Raw genomic sequence first — 26,072 nt, 5'->3', positions numbered from 1 at the left:
TCAAGGGGTCCGTTGCAGAAAGAGTTGCGTTTAAACGCAAGTCAAAAAATCAATCGCAAGTCCCAAATGCGCGCTGTTGATTGGTTGAAAATCAAGTTGCGCATGATTTTTAGAGTTGCGTTTGATTGCAACTCTTTCTGCAACGGGCCCTAGATCTATCTTTATGTATCTTTTATTGGCATGATTACCCCCCTCCCTCGGCTCACTCTCTCTCTCTCTCTCTCTCTCTCTCTCTCTCACTCACTTTCTCTCTAACTCACTCTTTGTCTGTCCCCCTCACACACACACACACACACACACACCCACTAACTCTCTCTTTCTATTTATTTCTCACATGTCTCCCTTTGTCTCAGAGTGACCCTCGCTCTCTCAATATACTGAGTTCAGAAACTGTGTCATTCGGTTTGAATTTCATATTTCAGCACTGGCTCATCGGCCAGAAAGCCGCTGTTCTGAGATCCAAGTTAGGCTCGACGCCATTTTATGAAATATACACTTGTGGCATTTAAGAGCTGCAAAAGAAGTACGTCTAACCCCAAGTAGCTGTCAGATTTATACCCCCCCCCCCCTCCCCCCGATTCCCATTCCACTCACTTCTATTTCCTTTCTGCCATGTGTTTCCGAAAACTTTAAAATAAGACTTTTTCATTTCTAATTAAAAAAAAAACAATTTTAGAAAGAAGAATATGCTGTAGCTGTTATTTCATTTCATAGAAAATAATGACTTTCGTTTGCCATGTTTACCATCCAAAATGGGAGCGTGGGTGTCATGCCAACGCATGTTTTTGTAATTACTTTTTTTTTGTTTAGATCTCCAGATTCTTTTCAGATAGCATTTTTGTTTGTTTTCTTCTTTCTTTCTTTTTTTCGTTTAATCTCGAAAAGATATCTCTCCGCCGAAGTTCAAGAATAACAATGTTTTCGTTTAACCGACAGTCTGTGCGTGAAAGTGGGTATGTCCAAAATATGAAATGGAAGTTTTTCTTTCTTGATCTTGCTCTTTGGGGAAATCAATCGCGATCAGGTTTAATATGGCAGAAAATTTCTGATCAACTTTTAGGCGGGTCGCGTTGCACCCTGGGAAATTTCACTAACGAACCGCGTAATTGGCTCTTGGACACATACGCCATGATACGGCGGCTCTAGACGCGTTCGTCCAGTCTCATCCTTAAATCCGATCTCATCGCACGGTATTAGCAATCGTGTTATTGATCGTGCGAGCCGATGACGTAGCGTCTGGGGTGGCGAGTCTGTCATGGTAGGGTGTTGGATTGCTTGTGCTCAAACAATTTTCATTTCGTATTTTGAGGGCTTTGGCGCGCTCGCCGGGTGGTTTGAAACATTGATCTGTGCGTGATAGTAGTCTAGATGCCAAACTATATAAAAGTATTCATCCTATTGAATATTTTAAAGTAAACAAATAGTAATAGGGACTAGACAAGAGTCTATGAATACTGTCCGTTATTTCTATGCACTGTCGACATTTTGTTGTTAGTGTAGGGGCGTTGGTAGGGGCAGTATAGGGGCGACCGATTCAAAATTTTACAAACTAATATTTGTTTTCATTTTTAGTTGTTTGATCGAGTAGGTGCACATTTCTCTTTTCTGAATTTGAACATAGGCCTACATCATCCTGTTTCCCCGAAGTCTAAGCTTCCATCGTCTTTTCCCACACCAAACATTTGAGGATCGTCTCTCAAAAACATCGTCCAAGTATAGAAAAAGGACCAACCGCAACGATTAAGCTCTTTCATATTGGACAACTCGACTCACCATCACATTAATGCATGGTGATGGCACTTCTTCTCTCACCGGCGCGGAAAGGGTTAAAGCCTAAGTTGCCGTTGGATTATTGTATTTATTTTTAACCCTGTCTAAATCAACAACTTCCCGTTTCCCTTTATTCTCCCCTGTACAACGACTCCTCTTTTCTCTGTCATTATTTTAAAAAAGGAAGAACAATTCCCTTATGTTGCACATTGACAGGATAATGCCCAACACTTTTCGGCAAAAAATAGAACTGTCAGAAATTCCCGACATTCCTCAATCTTTTCTAACGCACGAGTCTTCCCACAAAACCACATTTTTCTACACTCTTAAAAAGTTTACGCAGTATTGGGTAAAATGGATGCTTGCTGTGTAAAATGATACCAAATATGTTGTAAATTTTACGCAACGTTGCGTTGAAATTTTACCCTTAAAACATGCACTTTGCCCAATATGGGAGAAAAATTACTCAACAAACATGCATTTCACTTTCTACCCAATATTAGGTACATTTTTACTCAATCTTTTCATCGGGTGTTCTTTCGGAAGGCAAGGGTGACATTCTCTTACTTTTCTGACCCCTTCTCTAGAATATCTTTCTACAAGTCGGATGTTTAGGGATGATTAAAATAAGTTTTGGAGATAAATTTACATCGACTTAAGTACGTATGGACCTATTTTTCTGACTTTTAGGTTCACATTTGCTTGGCTATTTTCTTGCGCCGGAAATTTAATAGTAATGATAGTAGCAAACTTATTCACGGGTTTATATAATTCAATAAATATTTTAGGCATGGGCCTATATCATCATGATTATTCAAAAACATTGTTGCGTTTCGCGGAAAGCAAACACCTTTTGCTGTATTTGATTTTGGAGGAATACACGTGTATAGCTGAGGTATCCGTTTTATATCAACAGTCATTATATAGTGCTATTCAGCTCAAATTGGGGAAATATACACATTGGATGTTTATACACTGCCGGGGGATATGATACTATTTATACAGCCAAGCCATCGTGATAGTTAGTCTGCGTGTTAACTGCATGTGAACGGGGCCGCGTAGATATCAACAGCGATTGTGAAGATAATTCAAGTTGCTTTGCAATCATAAAGGTATATATGAATTTGTTTCATTACACATGTTATAACGTCGTTATAGCACTGGTTTTCTTCTTTGTTGGAGAAGCGGAAAGCAGTATATTCGCTATCATTAAAATGCGCGTCATTATTGTAAATATATACATATAACAATTATAGGGAAATATCTTTTAATATTCCATTGTTGTTTTAGTAAATAGTGAATGGGCTCACCCCTGTCTTCTTGAACTCTTGCTTGTGATGTAGACAGACGTATTATTACTGATATGGCATACATGAATTTCATTTAGAATCAAAGCGAATATCAATATAGCTTGTAACACCGTTAAAACTCAAATGTTTAAAACAAAGATTCGGATAAAGAACAAAGCCAAGTAATATTAATAGGATAGGAAAGGGTGATGGTAGAGGCTTTGGGGGGGATAGATGGGGGTAAAAGTGCAGTAAACCAAAGAAGAGTGCAAGTGTAATATGATCAAGGGGGCTTGATGAAAACAAACGTGCTTGAAAATAATAGCCCTTTGAGCAAAAACACAAAAATATGAAAAAATAAAAACACCGCCGCTCACCCAAGCCTAAAACGAAAAAAAAACGGCGAGTGAAATACACACGATAAAAACATTGGAATAATTTCTTGGTATGCGCTCCGTCGAGTGAACCCAATGCAGACGGGTCGAGAGAGCGAGGAGAAAAGGGGAGGAGGGGTTGTGTAGATTTCTTGTATATTTCATATCGCCAAAGTATATTTCATAAACTATTTCATCGGCCCACCGATCATGCCTTTCGCGGTTGGAGGGCTAGGGGAGGTATTTACGGGTTGGCGTGCTCGTTTCTAGCGCGCAGCGGGGAGCGCGCGAAAGTTGAAAAACACGAAAAAGAAGAGGGGCAACTTGTTGAAATAGACGAAGAAAATAAAAGAACTTTCAAAATGAGCGATGGAAAGGTTGACATCGTTCCTGAGGTCATAAAAGTACAACTGATGCACTTGTTCAGTTAATAGTGAGCTTTTATTTAGAACAAGAAATGATAACAAATCGATTTCAATTATCTTTATTTTGTACAAAAATCTTTCATAAGAGTGCATAGATTAGACGTTTATATTTTGACCTTTATAATCCTTTGTTTCTATGGCAACTGAGCATGTTGATAAGGGATCATATATTCATAGAGCTATGATATATGTATAATCTCATCCTCTTATCCTGATCATTCTGCCAAAGGTTTGAACGATGCGTCGCACGACACGCTCTCCCGCTTGCCTTCCCGTATAGTTGCCCGAGGGTTCACCGGCGACACTCCCGCTGAGTTGTTTGTGCGGCTTGGGCATTTTCCTCTTCCCCTTTGCTTCTCAAATCTCAGCTTGTGAGAAAAGTTCATCGCTCCTACTACTCCTTCTTCTTCATCTTCTTCTTCCTCCTCCTCCTCCTTCTTCCCCATCTTCATCTCCTCTATATTTTCTCCTCATTCGTCATTTTCTACTTTTTTCTTGTTGTAGTTTGGTCCTCTTCAAATTCTTTGTGTTTTTTGTCTTCGTTTCCTTCTTCTTCTGCTTTTCCTTCTTCTTCTTCTCCTTATTATTCTTCTTCCTTTTCTTCTTCTTCATCTTCTTCGTCTCCTCCTCCTCCTCATTCTTCTTCTCCTCCCCCTCCTCATTTTTTTTCAGAGGACATATTAAATACAGCAATCTTTGACACATACATTCCATACCATTTAAAATGTGCCAAACATTTTCCAAAAGTATTGACAAAGTGAAAATAATAATTGAGAAACTGCACGAATTAAACGAATTCAAGACCATGTGTAGTTTTTTTACTATTATATCTGTATATTTTTTATTACAAATAAAATGAAATTCTTGGCAAATCAGTGTCCAAATTCTAATTTAATAACTAGATAGTAGCATTTTCATTATTAGCCAATCAGATGGGTACTTAGCCCCTACCCAAGAACCAGTTGGATTCTTCACAAACCACTTCTTAAAATTTCACTTTAACCAAAGAAATTATCAAATTTTACCCAATAACCCGCAATTTTAAGCTCGCTGCCTAAATCAATAACTGCCCCCATTAATCGGCATAGGTGGGACTAGAGTAGAGAATTTAAACGCACTTTGACTGTGAAGCTGGGCGTTTTATGTACCGGGGGTCCCCGCGTGAGCCGATGTTGTACGACCGCTGTGCGAAAAATTCAAATCAGCATGTAGTCGTAATTAGACCCGACGTGGGCATAGCAGGGCAACCCCCGTGTGGGGTATACCACAGTGCATTTTTACCGTTTTTTGGATACGTTTGTGATTCTGTCAAATCTGTAAAACTCAAAAGAAAATGCATCCGCAGTAAACAACGTAAAGGTCACCCTTATAAGAGATTATTGAGCTTGAATAGAAAGCATTGATATATGAGAATAAGCGGGAAGAACGGGGGACAGGGAACATTTTCGGGAGATACTTGTTCCCTACCCTTGTAGGTCAAAGATGTTTTTGTGGTTGTATGTGGCAAGACCGCATGTTGTGAGAAAATTAAAAGAAAACAATAATTTTATGATGGAAAATTGAGCTGAACTATGGAACCAAACGAGGATTGGGACATTGTAAAATTTTCCCTCAAAACACTGCCGTGGGCATTATATTCTTCTTCAGCCTTTTGTAAAAAAAGGAAAAAATATCTCCGTCATCATTATTATCTATCATTCATCAGTTGGCAGTATCCAAATTATAAATAATGATTATAGGTTACTGTCTTTTTTTTTGTATGTTCTCATTTACATCGTCACTGTACATTGAAAAAAATTAAAAAAAATACTGTCTTACTCGATATGGATCATTTGAAATCTGTATTTTTTTAATCAACCGACGGGAATCATTTGGTCCCATGCTATTTTTTTTTTTGGGGGGGGTCGCTGGTGTTTAGTTGACGGAAGATTTCTATAGTAACATTAGACAGATCTCAAGCCGGGTGGTCCTGTTTTCTAAACAACCCCTTATGTAATAATTGGTCCTATCCCCTCGAATAGGACTTAAAATCGTTACATGGATCTTTGCATAGGCCTACCCCTTAGCAGATTAAAACCAATTCGCCAAATACGAATGACAACCACGATGTAACAGTGTTAATGATGACGACGATGTTAAATTGATTTCGACGCTGACCGTCTGCTAAAGTAAACGTTTTCCGTGTTGTTTGTCATCGCTGTTGACGATGTGGTGATCGAAGCCGTGGTTGACAGACTGTGAAAGCTCCCACCTCGGTCGAGATCGACAGGCCGTGTGAACGCGAGGTGTGTCATGTCCCACGCACGGCGAACGGACCGGGTTAATGAATAAACCAGTTGCGTTGAAATTCATCGACGGAAAAGAATGAGAGAAGGGGGAGACTGAAGAGAAGAAAGAGAAAAGGAGAAAAGGGAGGGATTTCAGGAAAGAGTTGAAGAAAGAGAGAGAGACAAAGGCAGAAAGTAGAGAGATGGGGGGGGGGGCTAGAGAAAAAATGGAGAGGGAGGGCGAGAAATATGAGACAGGAACAATAGATCGATCGGGGAATGTGATGCTTCGTCTAACACTGATATTGAAATTTTATTGAAATAAAAAGTAAAGGGAAAAGAGACATAATTATATTTCATAAACATGAAAAGTCTGGTCATGACTTCAGATAGATGGATGGATGGATAGATAGATAGATAGATAGATAAGATGAATGAAGACAGAAACAAACGGAACGAACGAAAGAACGCCAGATAGTACGACGCGGGATGAAGGGGAGACTATTTCGTCACCTCTTCAAAAAGTGCAAATTTTAAGTCACAAACCATCCGGAGGTTTGTAAACTCATCGGCATACGCTAAGCATGTAAATTTCACACACCGAACTGATCGACCCCCCCCCCCTTCCTCTATTGTAATTACAATTATATTGCCGAATATTTATCAGCAATACTCAAATATAATTAGACCCTTTCTTGATGCTTCTATAAAAAATAAATTCGATGATCATAAAATTATATATATATATACCGATTCAATAATTCTTGAGTTAAACAGAACATCGAATATGAATTTACACCGTTTGTGAATCATTTCCCCTACCACGGGATTACGATATGGGCCTATACAAAACAGTGTCAGAATGAATTAATTTTTCTAGGAAAGCATTTGTGAGTTTACAATGTCCCTCGTTCCCAAGCAATAACTTTAACTTGTTAAGTTTCATTTTCTTTTCAAGTCATGATTCACAGATGTCTCCACCATAATTCCAACTAACTCTTCCCTCAGTATAAGAACCAGTAGGGTCTATATCGAAGGCTGGTAAGCTCTTAAAACTAAATATAGTATAGTTTTGGAAAGTCTGTGTATAGGAAGAGACAAAGGAGCTATGAATGGGAGGAGGCACTCATTAGCACCTGGCTAGCGTGACGTCATACCCACCTTTTGTTACGTCATAGCAGAGAATAACTTTGGTTTTCCGGTACTATTGTTCATGCGGTAATAGCTTCAGAACGTTAATATTTACGCTCTTGGACTTTTGTTTGAATTATGGTTGAAGAAGTGAATTCACTCTTTAAGCTCAAACAATTTGGATGTTCTTCGTAATTTATCTTGATCCTCAACTTAAGTTAAAGGGTGTTTTGTTTTATCATTATTTCCACAACCTTACAAATTTCAGCGACATGCCATCACTCATTTTGTGATGATAAAAGCCACAAGTAATTCGATGAAATGCCCCAACAAATTCCCTCTAAATCAGTAAATGCGAGCAAATTGTCGCCCAATTTTACTTTAATGGATGCGTAATATTACCAGCACGCGTCCTCTGACATCCCAATGAAAAGGGGAGGGCGATAGTGGATAATATAAACCGTTAATTTGAGCCAGACACAACAACCAATTCACGTAATTTCATTCGCGAAACAAGGTCAGATTTTATCACATGACATTGTCAGTGATAGAGGCTAGGCTTTTGAATTTCATTTAAATTAATGTGAGCCACGAATGCATCAAAACTGGTAGAATAGAGTTGTAGGAACGAACGCGGACGGAGCAAGCTTGACAAGACATTGACAAGAGAAAGTTATTAAACGCCATGCGTCAATGTTTATTTAAAATGAAATTATTCACGAAGTGCGGCTTGCGTGTACTCAAACCGCGGCGCTCCCACGCCTTCACCGAACTATATTTACCATCCTCAAGTTTATGTAAACTGAAAGCTGTTAGATTAGCTGGCGCTAATACACGGCGTTTTGTATATACGGTCGCGTTTTAACATAAAAAGATGAAGATCTTTCGATTCTTTAAAGTCTGTTCCTTTCATTTTTATTCAAGGTCATCTTATTTTCCCGAGGGAGAGTTTTAAATCTTGAGGGCAGACAATCAGATGTCTTAAACACAAACCGCTTTATTCCTATGGGACAATCAATAGAGTAAACCGATGGTTTCTGCCTGTTTTGCTCATAAATTTTCTCTTTGCCGACTCCACGCTAGCAAAGTCACTTTACAGTACATCTCGTATTGTGTAAAGAAAAAAGTCGTGTTCCAACAACTTTTTTTACATCTTCATCCATCTTGATAAAACTAGCTACATCTCTTCGTGTCCAAATCAATTATAATCTGATAATATTCAGTTTTTACATATAGTCCCACAGTGTCATGAAAACATGTCACTTTCCAAATTTGTTAATCCTCAATTTACACCAACAGCTGGCGCTAATACACTTTTGGGAACATGATTCTGATCATTTTTAAAACAAACAAATTTTGATGTCTGTGAATTTAAAGTATTAGTCAATTAATATTTTGCATTAAAATACATTAAAAATGCTGCATCAGTTGGTAAACGTTCATCTTTTTCATATTTTACTGGAGGAACATATCATACAACCTTCGCCTTTGCTCCTGATTCACAAGGCTAAACCATACCGAATTCCCTTGCCATGTACTACGGCAATTACGTAACGAGTGTGCGTCTTTACGAGCTTGAAATTTACGAGGCACGCGTGCGTATGTTTCGCCCGACACGTTACGAGGGGAACTCCGAGCCTTTCTGTCTCCGATTGCGTAATTAATAGGTTCCAAAAGGGAATATTCATAAAACATCAACATTCCTTCCGAAACTCAATGACCAACCGTCCCTCTCTCGTTCTCTCTCTCTCTCTCTTTACTTTTTTTTCAAACTATTTTTCCTGACCATTTTTATATCATTTTGCAATATTTGCATTTTTACCCAGTACAAGGTTTGTAATAAATCGCATAGGCCTATTTGCAACAAATGCTGCCCACTATCAATTACACGAAATCAACAATGATATAGAGTGTACTGTGAATTATACAAATGCAAGACGGTTGCCTTAATTGCCAAACACCGGCATCTCAACATGTTTGAGCATTCCTGACATAGCATCGAGATACCTGTGTAGCTTCCCTGCTACGAAGAGACACGCGGATCTTTGTGCGTTAATTAGGTCAGGAATTTCGCACCTTGGAACTTTCCCGCCAACATGAGCAGTGTTATATCTCCGATCGTCTGCGTGCCTTCGCGAACTGCAATGCCACTGGTTTTATACATATAATTTTAGTTATTTATCGTACAGGCTACCGCTTAGGCGTAAATCCAGAAATTTCACTTTATTATAAGGTGCTACGAAAAATTTCTTCCCCATTAAGGCTTCTTTTCCTATTTTTTTTCTTCAAAATGTAGAGACCTATAGTATTCTTATTATTTTTGTATGAAAAAAAGAAGCTCCCGACTATATACACAGTAAACACGTTTTTCAAATTTGTATACGCTGTTAACTAAATGCTGAAATTAACATCGTTGTTGAAGATTTTTAAACACTTGCCATTGCTAAATAAGCCTATACTGTGAAGTTCATAGTATTGATAATATTTCATGTATATACAGTATAAACATTTTAAACAGCGGGTATTTTATATTCTGTATACCCCCCCCCCCCCTCATCTCATCATCATTCTTTTCATTGCTCGCTACAAGATGGAGAAAATAAGATGATACCCGAATTTCTTTGATCCACCACCATCGTCCATTCTCTGCATGCTTACAATTCAATTTCCACCCCGCGACCCGCTTTCATACGGTTGCCTGCCTCCGAAGCCCGCCCGCCAGCTCCCCGAAGACAGGAACGTGAGATGATGAGCCTGTATGGTGATACGCCGACATCTCGGCCGCATGTGCGCTCGCAAGACGAGGTGAAAAGGGAGGTTTTTAAAAGAGGACTTAAGGAAAGAGGAGGCGGAGATGAGAGATAATATGTCTGGAAGAATCGGAGATGGTGACACGAATTAAGGAAACTGTCATGTTGCGAAAAGTATACCAGCAGTCTGTTGTTGGCGCGGGGTTTTTTTTTTAGGTGTAACACTCTTTAGACTATTGCATTATCCACAGCCGCTTCACCCCGCCCCTCTTTCTCTCTTGTTTTGTAGCTGTTTTTATTGCGGCGACTTAGGTCTTTTTAATGCTCACGTTATGTCATCACACTTAAAAATAGGCAAAGTTCGGAAAATGGGATTCAAAAAAAAGGGTAAACTTACAATATTTTTATCGAATGCTAAAAAATGTAAATGCTTTGAAAACCAAAAGGAAAAATACTACTCCGATGCATACGAGGAAATAACGTTACAACACATGCACTGTTTTTATCGCTCTTTTATCCCATCATAACCCCAGGCTATTTCCACCTATATCCCTATCTTGATGAATGAGATGAAAATAATAATCGAATTCGAGGCTTATAACCTCATCCTCTCCCCCTTTCTCTGGCGACAATCTTAGCAAGTCCTCGTAAATTGTGGGCTTAGCCGTCGGAATGTGCTGATCGGGGGAGCTTCGGCGCGATGACATGTCTCTGTATCGGTGGGCTGTTTAGCGAGGTGGGCGGAGGGCTGACATATATGCATGCGGAAGTGAATGGGAGCGAGATGGGAAAAGAAGTAATAGGGAAGTGTTTTTCGTTGTGTTTATTTCACCATGGAAACCGTAATTGCCTATTTCAGATACGTTGGGATAGTTCTGATGTTATCTGGGGTATAACAATTTATCTACGGACGTTAGTCTACAATTCGAAATATAACAAAGGTCATAGTACATGACTTGTATAGGCTTTATGATCTGACAAATGTATTATGCTGTAAATTCTCAGCATAACAAAATTTGAAACGTTTAATTTCCTTCTGAATGCACCTTTGAAAAGTCAAATTTTTGAAAAGTCCAATGACTGACTTCTCCCTTTTTACAACGTGGTGTCCAAGAAATATCAAAACATTGAATGAATAGCCATTTATGCTTAATTTAGTAGGTATATCATGATCGAAGACATTTTGGTAAAAAGAAATTTGCGCTCGCCGATTTTTCGAGCTGAATTCATATATCTCAAGGCTAATTCGACGCGTTCTATTTGTGTCAAATTTGACACATTTTTCCACATTTGTATCGATTTCGTTATGGGAATTAATCGCGGCCAAGATCTCGCCCGTTTTTTGTCGGAGCATGCCTTTCTCAGCAGTGACGAGCGGGGCTGCTCCCGGGGGAATGCAGACTGATATTCCGTGATAAAACAATCTCAACATATGCTCAATCATACTCAAGTAACAGTTATCAAATAATTTATCTTCTTCAGCTTTAGTAGCATCAATATACTGGAAAAATGAATGTAATTTCATAATACTGAGTAGTATGAAGCCTATGTTTTCAAGTAATCACCATTACTATAATTAAGTCAATGAACTATTATTTCTATTCTTTTAACTTAGGCCCCAATTAATTCCTGTTTATTTTTGTCTATCATTCAGTACTGTTTTTATTCTAATTTGTGTAATTGCTTATTATTTGATCAATTTCATTTATAAATCTTGGGCTGATATTTATGCAAAACTTACTTTTAAATTATTATCTTACATGCTCCCCTCCTCTTTTTTTTTTGGGGGGGGGTCTTTTCTTCAGTTCTTCAATCACAATTTCCCCTCCCGTTTCTCTCGTTCTCCACATACTTCACACTTTCCCCTCCCTATACCCCCCCCCCCCCCCCTCTTACCACCACCGCACCGTGAACTTCTCGCTCGCCGCTCCCCGAAATTCGACCGACTTTCTTTTTTTCTTTTGGTCTTCTTTCGGACACCATTCTCTGTTACCCTATCGGAATCCCAAGGTTGCTTCAACCAGCTTCCTTCCCCGGTTCCTTTGTAGTCGCCGCCCGACGGAAAAGAAAGAAAGAAAAAAAAGCTCACCATCGAGGTCTGGCGAGCTTATCCCCCCATCCCACCGTCTTTAAATTTTGATTCGCTACATCTAGTGTTGACAAGGGCGTCCTATTTTTCATTTTCCATGCCCCCCCCTTGTAATAGCCCATACGGCCACACGGAAGAGCAGTCTGTTTTGGGGTGATGAGCTAGACTCCATTCTTGTATGATTTCTGTCTTTTAATACAAATTTAAACAGGGTTGGTTAACTTATGCACGTATCATGATAAAATATTACATCTGGTGAAAACATAGGCATATGCACGAGTCCTTTTCTTCTTGTACATTTTGGGTTTTTCACCATATTCATCATTTTTCCTAAGATGAGATTGTTGACTAAATTGAATTATCCCTTGTCACCTCTCCGGTATCATCATACCATGCATTCATAAAAACAAAGGGCGAGGAATTCATGTAACATGACCAACTTGCAACCGCTCTGAAAATTCCATGCACATCGCTCAGGATTTGTCAATTTCACAACACCATACTAACTAGAATCACACAAATTTCAGACATACCGCAATACCATACGCTGTGCATTCTGTAAGTGGATTTAACCTACAACATGTACAGGAACATTGCTGATCAGATCGCCACCCTTTAAAAAACACGGCTACTGACGAATAACCTCACTAAATTTTGTTAATGTTTCGATGAAAATCCTAACAAAAATACGCCCAGGCCCCAAACATGCCCTGCCAGAAATTTCTCGAACGCATCGCAGCGATCGAGCACGTATCCCTTCTAATGTTTTTCTTCCCCTTAATGTCTCTTTGATGTTGACAAAGGGGTATCATGCCTTTGTTTTCCCATGTATCAGTCTGTTGTGAGTGAGACGAATTTAGGCGGCATATGGCGAGCTCTGCGTCTCGACGTGTAACATAAACACTTGTTTTCATGAGCAACAAACACATGCGAGAATGTCTGGGGTTATCTGCGGGATTGGGTTCTTTTGTTTCGTGTCGGAGCACCTGTCCAGGAGTTTCCGATATCTCCCTCGCTGTCGGGGGAAAATGTAACGATCTTGAGAGAGGTGCTCCGAATTGGGGGTCGACGGAGAAAGGCGAAGCGCGCTCCGCAGGTGGAAAAGTTGTTCGGTTTCGATACGGTTTGGTATCCTTTTCCACCGTCCACCAAACTCCTGCTGCATCTACCTTCTCCTTACTTTATTTCCATTTAAAGGCCATTTAATGTGCCCCTCCCACACCATCTCTCACCTCTATACACAGCAAATACTGTGGTGTTAACCGGTGTACATAGAGGACCACACCAGTTATTTTACACCGGTGTTAAATTGGTGGTGTTAGTTTTACACCTATAGGTGTTATTACAACACCTTTGGTTGTTACATTTACACTCTTTGGTGTTATGTTCAATCTCTAGGGTGTAATTTCAACACCTCGGGGTGTGGTCCTCTATTAACACCAATTGGTGTCAGTTTTAACACCACGGCTTTTACAATGTATGATGTTACAATATCACCCCTTTCTCTCCTTTTCTTCACATAAATATGTGAATCTCCGTGATGAAACAAAGCTCTTCGCAGAAAGTTATCCCATACAGGCAAGAACGCGTCTCGTATCCATAGCAACCCAAGAAATATCCTCCATTTTTTCGTACGCTCCGGACTTGCTCCCGAGTGATTTCTCTAAATCCGTCGCCAAGAAATACAATCTAACATTAATGGTGTGTATGTCACTCAGTGCGTTATCTCATTTCACTCTTTAGGAATCTTACCCCCCCCCCCCCTTCCCTCTTTCCCTATCTGTGACTTGGTTCTTTTGTTTGGAAATGAAATTAGGGTTTAAAACCGAAAACAAACTTGACTGTGAAAACGAGACACGAAAGCTTTTAGCGAAATAAAAACAAAGTGAAGTAGAATACTGTTTTAACCAATTTTATCTACGTGCCGATGGGTGAAGTTAATTGCCCTTTTATTTTCATCATGTTTAAGTATGACCTATTTTTTGTTTAAGAAAGAACAGTATGTGTATTGTGTGGTGATACGTTTAGACGTTTTCTTTTTCACAGCGAATTGTCCATGGGTATGAGCTTTGGTACCCTTTAGTACACGATCAGGGAAGACAATTTTACGTTGTATTTCTCCGACCGGTATTGCAACATGTAGGTGGTTTGGTTCGGCAGGGAGGAAAGAAACAAAATACCGAGATATTTTTTAATCTTTCATATTGGTCTCCCACGAGAGCGTTTCTCTCAGCGGTTTCCACGCTGCGTAGCCCGTGAAATGGGAAAAATTAGAAAACACTGACCCGATTTCTCCTTTTGCCCCCCCTCACTTGGACACAACTTTTCCCTTTACCCCCCCCCCCCCCCCTAGCTCGTCTCCCTCCCCCTTATCATTTTAATATTGACACTTTGATCTCCTTGAGTTCCTACGTATTCTATTTATATTACCTTTTCTTCATGTTCTTAGTCCATCTTCTTCCAACATGTCCAACGCTTGTTGCTCTCTCTCTCTCTCTCTCTGTCTCTTCGCCACCTAACTCTCGACTTACTTTCTTTCTCTCTTTATTATTATTTTTTGGGGGGAGGGGGTTATTAGCATTATTCGGAAGGTATTGTGTGCAACGTACGCTATGGTGATTTTGAATAAAAAGAAACAGTAAGGTACTGGGAACATAATATTCTCTGAAAAAATGAGAAACACTAAACGTCTCCAAATGAGTCAGTACCAATGTGGCACTTGGACTTGGACGGACTGTAAGAGGAATATATCGTGAAAAGATGAACTACTCTACTACATCGCCCACTTTCGAAGAGATACAGAGAGATTGGAGAGGGAAAAAATCACTTCGGAACATCTGCCCAAGCGCCTTCAAATAGAATAAATATTAAAAAGATATTTTACAAATGGCTTCGGGCATTTTGAATTAAACCTCCGCGACCTTTTCACGGCTCACTCCTCCCTCTTGGGACAGCCGAGCGGTGTTCTGTCGGCTTGCCAAGCCGAGCCTCTCCCGTTGTGACCCCAATACTTTCCGCTACACTATCAGTTCACCGTTTTATTCTTTTCTTTCGAGCTATCCCCCCCCCCCCCCCCCCCTCTCTCGATATTCGTCTTCTTTATTTTTTCCCTCCTTCTTTTATCCGCTCCTCCCTCACTCCTCTATTTCTCTGTACTCATTATAAGTCTTTTCCAACAAATACACCATGTTGAACATCTCTTGAGTTCGTATTTTTCTTATCATTATAAAGCCCGAAACACTTAACGTGTCATTATCAACACCTAATCAGTTTAATTATTTTAATGCCATCCCGAACTTCGAATAAAGCTGCTGTACAACAATAGAGCATGTGTAGCATATTCAGATAGCTGGCGCTATTGCTCTGCATGTGGCCGGTGACGAGAACGAATGATCGAGTCTTGGTTGAAAATTTAATCCATCTTGATTGGAATTTTAATCCATCTTAATTGAAATTTAATCAATCTTGATTGGAATTTAATCAATCTTGTTTGAAATTTAATCAATCTCGATTGAAATTTAAGTCTTGATTTCATGTGACGATTTACAATCATCTTGATTTCCCTTTCCTTTCTCTCTCCTGATCCAGGTCTGGTTTCAGAACAGGCGAGCTAAGTGGAGGAAAAGGGAACGCTTCCAACAGTTCCAGAACATGAGGGGCCTAGGACCAGGATCTGGTTACGAGATGCCCATAGCGCCACGCCCAGATGCTTACTCACAGGTGCGTAAGAGTGGGGTTTACACCCCTGTAACGCCCCTCCCATTCCTCTCTCATTTCATTATTAACCCAAAGTGTTACTAGACCCCTCCCCCACAACAAAACACGCTTGATTCCCCATCCTATATCCTCTCTAGATCTATATCTTTCTACCCTAAAATGATTTATATCGCAAAGTCTTCATTTTTTTCTAGTCTGTAATCAGAATTTATATCACTTAAACGCATGTGATGTTGCGGTGTTGTGTGAGTTATACTATAACATTGTCTGTTGTTTGATTCAACGCTCAGGTGCTGTGATATAACAAACAGTTCACTCTGTAATTATTATTAGACATACCCTGCTGTCAAAAAAGCAATATATATATATATTCCGCTGCAGTGCTGTGTTTGTTTTGAGTAAAACACAATTATATTAGCTTGTGTAAAAATAACCCGCTGCCTAATTTTGTATACCAAATTATATATATATTTATACTGCTGTGTTTATGTACAAGAAATTAGCGATAGACCAGTGTAACCCTTATGTAGCCAGCTAAGAGTGAAAAGTGTGCTTTGTAGAATTAGTAGCTTACCCAACCACTTCACTTACCCCGCTATATATATATATATATGTAAACAGGTCAATTCTCCTGGCTTCCACGTCCTTGGCGACACACATCAACCCCCAGCTCCCGTTGAGGGCGCCATGCTCAGAATCTGTCGCAACCTGCAGAACCTCCGTCGGGAATTCGACTCGAGGAAGATCGGGTGCCACCCGTCCAGTTCGGTGGGAGGCACGCCCGGTACCAGTACCACCAACGAATCGCAAGACACCAGTAACCACTCCTCAATGGTAAATGACCGTTTTCATGGCTACGCATCACCACCACCACCATCATCATCTCCTCTCCTATAGGGCATCGTCTATCTTTCACTTCGTCCCATCACTCTTCCACCATCCTCACTCCGCCCAATGTTGAAGGCTGCATTTCTCTCTGTTTTGGGAACTCATTATTCTCTTCACTTCATTATCAAATGACTTCTTCATGCGTTTTTTCAAGATCACTCGATACCGATTCTGGAAGCAAAAACATAAATAGAATGAAATAAAATGTATAAAGTAACATAGAGGCACAAAAGTCCTTCACTAGAGCATTACCATGTTTTATTCTTGTTGCGGCTTGTAAACCAGCCTTCTTTCCCTTGCTGTATACAAAGTTTTCCAATTAGCATCTTGAAAACGTATTTCATATTCATGAAGCCAAATCCCTTCTAATCACTTTCCTATTTTATTTGAATGTTATCTGGTTATATGAGTTTGCATCCAATTTCCCCTGATAACATACCAGAACTAACGTCCGTAACTACACTCATCATCATGATCATGTCAGTCCGCTTTTTGAAAATTAACAGCATGCTTCAATAAGTGTTTTTGCATGAAAATATTGCACTATACTATTTTGAGTTGTTCATGTTTAACCTGTTTTGCATGTGCACGCGTTTGTTCAAGTAAAATATATTCCTTTTCAGTGTATTAGCCAATATTTGGAGCGATCGGCCATGGTTTTGCAAAGGCTTTAATGTAATCTTGTCTTCGAAATTTGTCATGTTCTAGCATGTTTAATGCGTGGCTAATTTCGTATTGAAAAGTTTACTGTAAGCCAAAATATGATTTTGCAAAGTAATTTGCTGAATACTTTCCAGTTGAACTTTGTTAAAACAAAGCCGTGGATGAAAATCATATACAGTTGGACAGGAAACATTTTGGAGTAACTACTAGTAGGTCTTGATATCAACAAAGATCATAAAGTTTCAAGTTTATTTATTCATAATATCAATACTCGTCTTCCGAGTAAATTTTTTCTAATCAAGTGTTCTTTCTCTTCTTCATTTGCATCCACAGATTCATCAATCGTCACCATGGGCAACGGCAGCAAACATGGCGTCACCCCTCGCGTCCTCCATGTCCCCGGTCGGTCAACAGCCCCAGATGCCCGGCCAGAACCCGATCAACAGCTGCATGGCACCGCAGTCAACACTCCCATCCTTCATGGGCGTCCCTGCCCATCAAATGAACAACACCGGGGTCATGAACCCTATGTCCAACATGACCTCGATGACCTCTATGCCTACCAGTATGCCGCCGTCATCGGGGACCGCACCGGTCAGCAGTCCGAGCTCGAACTTCATGTCCAGCGTTGGCGGCCTCAACGCCGCAGCGTACAACGGACAGTACACCGATATGCACCCGACCGTAGAGGGCGTCGGAGGCGTGGATCGTCGTACTAACAGCATCGCAGCACTCAGGCTTAGAGCAAAGGAACATAGTTCGGTCATGGGGATGATGAATGGTTACTCGTAAATACTTTATTAATGAAAATAAATAATATTTGTTATTTTCACTACGCGCGTGTGACGTCCACTACAATTGGAAAAGGACCTGTCTTAGGGCGAAACCAAAATGGAATTTCCACTCCAAGGGAAATGCGTTAATTGACCAATCCGAATGAATTCCCCAGAAAATGAAGACTCAATCGATGATAATTTCCATGTTTTCTTATTAGCCTAAACATATACAAATTCATTGTGGAAACAATGAGATCAAACTTACCAAAGCATATCCTCCATGTTCTCAAGATTTGGATACCAAATGGCAAAGGAATTGTTCCATTTTCTTTGAAAATGAGCACTTTTCAGGTTCAGCAAGGTTTCTTATGAAAGCAACTTTTATCCAGTTACGGTATGGTGGAATATGTCCTGAACTTTAATCATGAGATTACAAGCTAAACGAATGAGACCAAAATTATACTTGTGTATACCAAAGTGAATTAAAATAATAAACAACAATAATGATAGATAAGTTTTTTATTGGGTATACATGGTATAAGAGCATTAGCCCGATGTTGTTATGAAAAGTACTTAAACGTGTACATTCTTGTAAAGTACATTTCTCTCATAATTGATTTTTTTATATTGCCCCCCCCCCCACACTGACCCTTCTCACTCTTGGGGATCACCCCCCCCGCCCTCTATGACCCCCTCCCCATCTTGAAGCAAATATGCGAAGGGATATATTGAGAAGTACTTTGTTAAGCTGATCATTAATCTTTTTTTCACCCTTAGAAGATTGCAAGACCCGGTAAACCATTCATTGTTGACTCTTTTTTGTACAAAATCACCATCCTAGTACGTGAATTCTATAGCAATAATTTATTAAAAACAAAAAGCTTGAAAGCATAGAAGCAATAGATTTAGAACTGTGTAGATGTGCAAAGGTAGTGAGTTCTTGGCATGCGTTCCGGATCTTTCCCAGGAAACCCTCAACGGATGAGGGAGGTGACTACCAACGAACGTAGAGGGCAGCAACACTTTGTTCGTTGGTGACTACTGACTGAGCTGGAATTGAATGATGTAAAAAATGATAATGGATTTCTCCAATAAGGGGAAATGGACTAGGATGGTAAATAAAGGTGTATATATTTTAAATGTGAAAAGTGAAAAGGCATTACTGCATGGATGATGGTGTAAAAGGTGTCTGACGCAACATGCGTGAAGACTATCTTATTTGAAAGGTGGTAGTCTGAAGAGGATCAAAAAAGGCAGTGGAAACTCAGTATAACGAGGTTTTCATTATAACAAGCATGTTTTAACAAAGTTCTTGGTATATATGTTATAACAAAGTTCTTGTTATATCACACCTTGTATTTCTCTTATACCATGTATACTGAGTTTCTACTGCAGCACTAAGTGATGGGGTGTCCTTTAAGAAATGTTACTTGTTCAGGTATCATTACTCTCCCAGCAACTATTGGGGGAAATTATCATATCAATAATTCATATTTCAATTGCAAATGTTTTTTTTTGTGCTATTGTTTGCGTTCGGTATATGTTTTTCAATCCTCTCAACGCCAGTTTCTTCTAAAAATTCATCGATTATTCTCGCAGATGAAGATTTTGGAATTAATTGAAAAAATGCTCCTTTTTTCACAATAAATGAAAAATTAATAGGACACCCCACGTAGAGTGTATGAACGCTGATAGAGTCCATACCAAGTGTATTTGCTAAATTAGAGCGTTAGCCTTATGTGTGTTTTAGCACAGTGAGTGGTGTCTACCATTTGTTTTATTCTGTGAAATATTTGTGTCGCATTTTTTTCTCGGAAACAAATTGTAAGTCACCGTCACGAATAAAAACCAGATCAAAATGTATTCATTGAAATTTGTAGAAGTAGGAATAGGAATCATAGTGTTCTTGCAAATAGAGCTATTCCGTTGTGCTTGATCATTTTTTTTCGCCTCGATCTTCCACTCCTGGGGCCCGTTGCATAAAACTTTTTTTGCCCTGTGTTAAAGTCAATGGCAGAAATCAGACTAACCTTAGTTTTCAGTTTTTACCAGAGTTTTCTCAGGTAAAAAGTTTTATGCAACAGACCCCTGATTCTACCGGGGTGGGGTTTGAGAGAAGGAAATAAAGTCAGCACAACCAGAAAGCCGTTAAGTCTTGCCCTTTGTAGTTCATGTGACTTGTTTTATGATAATTTGGTTCAGTTTCAAGTCCAAACGTCTCTTGTAGTTGCGATGATCGGCTGGAAAGCTTAATCCCGTAATACATTTTTAGACTAATTTCTTTCACATGTGACATTCTTTTATTAGTATTTTGCCAACTTTTGCCGATAAAATCATTTATGTTTTGCATCTTGCCAGCTACGGCAACCACATACCGTGAGTGTGCTAACGTGTGTTACTGAGTATTAAGTGTGCTAGGAATATATTTGATAGTGAGAATATAATTTGCACTTTTAACAGTGCTTGTTGAGGCCAATCTCCTCGTTCACCAATCAGAGACCGGATTCTAACTGTGTCGGGTCCGCTCGGTCACTAATGGACCAATAGAAACACCCGTTTCAACGGCTCTACAATGCACTTATGATAGAAACACTTATTTAATGTGCACTTGGTTCATGGTTGTGTCATCTATTGTTTTTGTATTTATTATTTTTTCATTTGAATCAATTTGCGAATCCTGTCCGACGATTTTAAACCACAGAATCATTTGATATGTAAATTATGCAAGACAAGTGTAGTTATATTTTTTATTATTATTGTTATTATTCACAAATAACCGAAATAGTATTCATGTTATATTGTCTAAATTCATTTTCAAGAGCATCTGAGTTTGCTTTTATGAATTCATTATGCAAATATTTTGTGACGAATTTTCTTATTTCTTAATATCACCATGTCTCCCCTCTTGGTATTGTTTATAACTATTCGATTGTACAGATATTCGTATCATAATTTTGCTCTTATCGAGTTTGTTTTGTTATGTTTTTTTTATTGAAATGGAATTCTGTTATGGAGCGGGTAGATAGCAAAGAAAGGCTGCATATATTATGTACATAGAGGGCCACACAGTACCTGTGTGTCGTGTGCGTCTTATACGAGTGGTGAGTTTCAAAAGTCAAATTTTCAAACAGGGTCAAAGTTTTCTAAGCTTTTCTCAACGAGATATATCTATGACATTAACTTGATTTATTCTGACAAGGGATTAGAAAGAAAAGTCTTGTCAGTATCATTGAGGATGGCATTATTCCACTATGAGCAATAAGTTTCTTTGCTAAGTAAGTGGTCATGAATTTCAGTCAGATCTTCACATTTGTATTGTTCCTTTTATTTTCTCAAATCAGCATCCTTCCAAAATGCCACCAGAATTATTTGAGTATTTAATTGTAGCAATAATTAGACCGTCACCATCCTGCCAAAGTTACAAAGTAAAAATTCAGTATTTGTATTCAAATTTATTATTTGTGTAATTTGATTGTGATGTTTACACCTTTGGTTTTCAGTGTTGGGTTTTTCTCTGTACATTTCCCTGTGAACTGTAGGTTCGATTTTCACATCCAAGAACAGAACTAATTTTCATGTTTTTGATGAAATTAGCATGAATATAATAATTGTACAGGAAAAATGCTGGTGATTTTTTTTCTGTTTGTTTGTAAAGTTGAAGATAGAGTACAGAAGATGATATTATGTTTTTATGTACAGAAATGATCTCAATAAAGATTAATTGATGTCATTGACAATGTGAATCCTTTAAGAGTGTGAAGTTCTGTTTTTTTTTGTTTCTTTGCATTGATATTCACATCGAGATGTTGAGAGAAACGACGACAACGGTGATTGATGATGATAATGATGATGAGGAGGAGGGGGGTGATGATGGTGGTGGTGGTGGTGATGGTGGTGGTGGTGATGATGATGATGATGATGATGATGATAGAAACTAGTGTGACCATGGACCTACCAGACCATGGACCTACCAGCTGGTAGGTCCATGGTAAGACTGAGGCTGACAAGAATATCCGCTTCAAGTAGAAGCATGAAAACCAAATGGAATGGATGGATTGACGAAAAAAGACTTATCAATTATTGACAAAAGGATTGCTTGTCCTCCAGCCATGATGATGATGATGAGGGTGGTGATGATGATAGGGGTGCCGATGATGACGACGACGACGATGGTGATGATGATGATGATGATGATGAGGGTAATTCATGTACAAATTGAATGAACTGTCAAATATATTGATTAACATGTTAAAACACTACAATTCCCAGTACCAAACCCAACAATCCCTCCGTTTCCACCTTCCCGATCCCGCACTCTCTTTGGGAAATTATAATACTTTTAACGGTTCTAAATACTGGAACTCACTCGGCAATGACATTATAAACGCCGCTAATGAACTGTTAAAAAATCAAGCTGAAAAAAAATTCTCGAATCATATAGAGCAAATTCCAATTGAGTTATCTGTATAGGGGCAATAATATAATTAGATAGACACTAAGCCCGTCAACTGACTTTCAAAAAGTACTCTTAACAAGTAATCTTGCATCCATCCAGTTCATTAAACAAGTATTTCGTCTCATTTCCACTACCCTAAATAATGTCTATAATGTTCTGTTTTCATGATAGGGGTGAAATATATACACTCTTTACGAATCAGTGTCGGCGAATCACGGCGGAGGCAGGGGGCAATATTGCCCACCCCTCCCCCCCAAAAAAAAAAAAATCCCAGTAGGAAAAAATGCCTTATTTTTCAAAATGATGTGTGCCTTTTTACAGATTTAAATACCCTTTTCTCACTCGCGTTAATTCTTTAATTATACACATTTTTCATAAAAAAAGCTGCTTGGAAATTTTAATTTTCAATACAAAGAATGTCTAAAAGTTTGAGCTCGCGATTCGCGATCGCAAAATCTCTCAAGGATGCCCTTTTAACAGCTAATTTGCGCGATGATTGACCAAAAAGCGAGTTTCATAACTTCAGATTTGGAAATTTTTCCAAACCATTCGCTCACAGAAAAACAAAGCCTAGATATATCTTTTATCAATCAGAAATCACTTGAAAAGGGCTTTGCTCAATGTTATTACTACAAAAACACAACTACTTAACGCAGATGATAATCTCATGATGAAAATATCCGTTTGAATGAAAATGCCCATTTTTATATATAAGTTCCCTTTTTGGCTTTGCTCCCCCCCCCCCCCAGTGGCGTACCTAGGATTTTCCAAGGGGGGGGGGGCAAAATCGTCCGAAAAAAAGTTTACAAAAAAAAGAAAAAAACACAAATAAAGGATTTGGTGATAGAAAAAAATTGACAAGCAAAAAAAAGGTCTTCAAATTCTCGTCGGGGGGGGAGGCAGTGGCGGATCCAGAGGGGGGCGCCGCGGGCGCGCCCCCCCCCCCCCTATTTTCGTCGGATTTTTTTTTTTTTTTGGATGGTTATATTTACTGGATTGGTACAATGTAGTCAATTTCAAGGGCTAGATCTAGTCAAAACTATATTTTAACATACGCTCATGGCCTTTGTGTTCGCACAAATGCACCTCTGTCATACTGTATTGCAATATGTAAATTCCGGAATTCCAGGGCGCGCAAGTCGATTGGTTGGAAAGTTGCGCCACTTGTAATCGGGAGTTGCAGTGCAGTGACCAGTGTGAAGATGTTGGATTGAATATCATTTTTTCCCGAAATTTTGTGTTTTTTGTAACATGCGTTTGTCCGTCTTTATGGCAAATACATGTAAATTGTAATAATAATAATAATAGCCAATTTTTATAAAGCGATTTTCCCACACTGTTAAAAAAAACCCTAATTTTACAGAAAAATAAAAGAAGATTTTGCAGAAAGCAATACCAGAATCATTCTTTAAATTCATGAAACAGGAATTTTTCTGCAATTTAACAGAACAGGTCTGTTAGAAAAAGGGAAAAAGAGTGTTTTATTTAAAGGAGAAATATATTGATTATGAATGTGGTCTTATTATATATCAATGGAAAGGTAATGATGTGGGGATCATCAGTGGGTCATTCAAAAATACCGAAAATAATACAAAAAGGTGAAAATCGCCGATTAAAAAACGCTAAAATGCCCCTCCGAAATATGCCTCGCATCGGTCTCTGAATTGACTGGAATTTGATGACGTCACTGTCTGTACGAGAGGCGTGATTGGCTCTCCCACGTGAAGCTCCACTTGCATGCAAAACCTGTTGCGTGGGTACGTTTTCTCCACACTGTCACTGAATACTTCTATCACGAAATGAAAGAAAACCCAGAATTTTATCTAGATTTGGATTTTCAAATTGATGATTTTAAAGATGAAGTGAACAACACAGTGAGGTAGTTGGAGGTAAATAATGGGGGAACAATGCCGATGATTATGATGAAAATTCAACTTGCCTGACGATCACAAGTAAAGTCATGTACATGCCGATTCGCTACCAACTCATGCAGCTGCTGCTACAAGTGGTAGCTATACGTACACCGCGCGGGCCAAATTAAATCCATGAAAATGAATAACCACATCAGAGAGAGTCTATCATAAGAAGGAAAATAATGATATAACTGTACTTACAAACAAGTGAATAATCCGAATTAACCTGAAAGCAAATCAACTCAACGAATAGCAGCAGACGATATGCACCGACCATAAACTTCATGTGGCTGGGATAGATTGTCACTCGTTCTGTTAGATGTAATTTGTAACTCATTAATTTGACAAAATTACGAAACTCGGGGAATATATATATAAAAATATAGTAACATCTCTTATTATTTTTTGTATTACGATAAAACCTCTTTTGAAGGAAAACGTTGAGATAAACTGAAATTACTTTTAAATCCCCCCCAACATGCGTAGCTTGTATGTCATTGCAAACAAACCATCGCAAACATGCACGTATTCCTTCCTTGCTGATTGAGAGCTGTGCAACACGTGCATAGATCTATTCTCTCAGTCTCAGCCAAGGCGAGCAAACAATACGGCATGTGTTGTTGTGATGGTTTGTTTACGATCACATAATGCTACGCATGATGGGATGATCTTTTACATCTAATTTTAATTTACCCCAACGTTTTCCTTCCAAACAGGTTTTATCATAATTCAAAAATGATAAGAGATGTTACTATATTTTTATATAGAATAATAATTCCCCGAGTTTCGTAATTTTGTCAAATTAATGAGATAAAAGTTACATCTAACAGAACGAGTGACAATCTATCCAGTCACATGAAGTTTATCGTCAGTGTATATGCCATATCGTCTGGTGCTATTCGTTGAGTTGATTTGCCTTCAGGTTAATTCGGATTATTCACTTGTTTGTAAGTACAGTTATATCATTATTTTCCTTCTTATGATAGACTGTCTGGATGTGGTTATTCATGTTCAGCATGAATTCAATTTGGCCCGCGCGGTGTAGCTAGCACTTCCAGCAGCATTAATTGGTAGCGAATCGGTATGTACATGACTTTACTTGTGATTGTGTTGCAAGTTGAATTTTCATCATCATCATCATCGGCGTAATTCCCCCAATTTACCTCCAACTACGTCACTGTGTTGTTTCACTTCATCATCATTCTCTTCATCTCAAAATCGATCAATTTGAAAATCCAAATCTAGATAAAATTCTGGGTTTTCTTTCGATCATTTCGGGATCGAAGTATTCAGTGACAATGTGGAGAAAATGTACCCTTGCAACAGGTTTTGCATGCAAGTGGAGCTTCACGTGGGAGAGCCAATCACGCCTCTCGTACGTACAGACAGTGACGTCATAAAAAAATCCCCAATTTCGCGGACGTAATTCTGCGTGTTTGAAGCATTCAGAGAGAGAACTTTAAACTATCAATTAACTGAGTTTCATCCGTCTCCATGATAAATGATGTACACCATCGTGTTCTCCTTATTTTCTCCTTTATTGTGATATATGATTCTCCAGTTT

The 26,072-nt window shown here is 38.9% G+C and overlaps 1 protein-coding gene across 4 annotated transcripts in view; it reads left to right on the top strand.

Moving 5' to 3' along the window:
• The window catches only part of LOC447794 (aristaless-like homeobox protein), a 53,445-nt gene extending 31,555 nt beyond the window's left edge, over positions 1 to 21,890 (top strand). For 2 of the 4 annotated variants that reach the window (XM_041616020.1, XM_041616022.1), the window contains exons 4-6: positions 15,684 to 15,815; positions 16,434 to 16,646; positions 17,697 to 21,890. In XM_041616020.1, coding sequence (XP_041471954.1) covers positions 15,684 to 15,815; positions 16,434 to 16,646; positions 17,697 to 18,155 — 804 coding nt within the window. In that variant the 3' untranslated portion in view covers positions 18,156 to 21,890. Of the gene's footprint in view, positions 1 to 15,677; positions 15,816 to 16,433; positions 16,647 to 17,696 lie in introns of all 4 variants that reach the window. The other 2 variants (XM_041616019.1, XM_041616021.1) reach the window with 1 other exon arrangement.
• Positions 21,891 to 26,072: the final 4,182 nt, after the last annotated feature.

Source organism: Lytechinus variegatus, chromosome 9 (assembly GCF_018143015.1).
Source record: "Lytechinus variegatus isolate NC3 chromosome 9, Lvar_3.0, whole genome shotgun sequence".
Taxonomy (NCBI): Eukaryota; Metazoa; Echinodermata; class Echinoidea; order Temnopleuroida; family Toxopneustidae; genus Lytechinus; species Lytechinus variegatus.
This window is presented reverse-complemented; position numbering and strand designations above follow the sequence as displayed.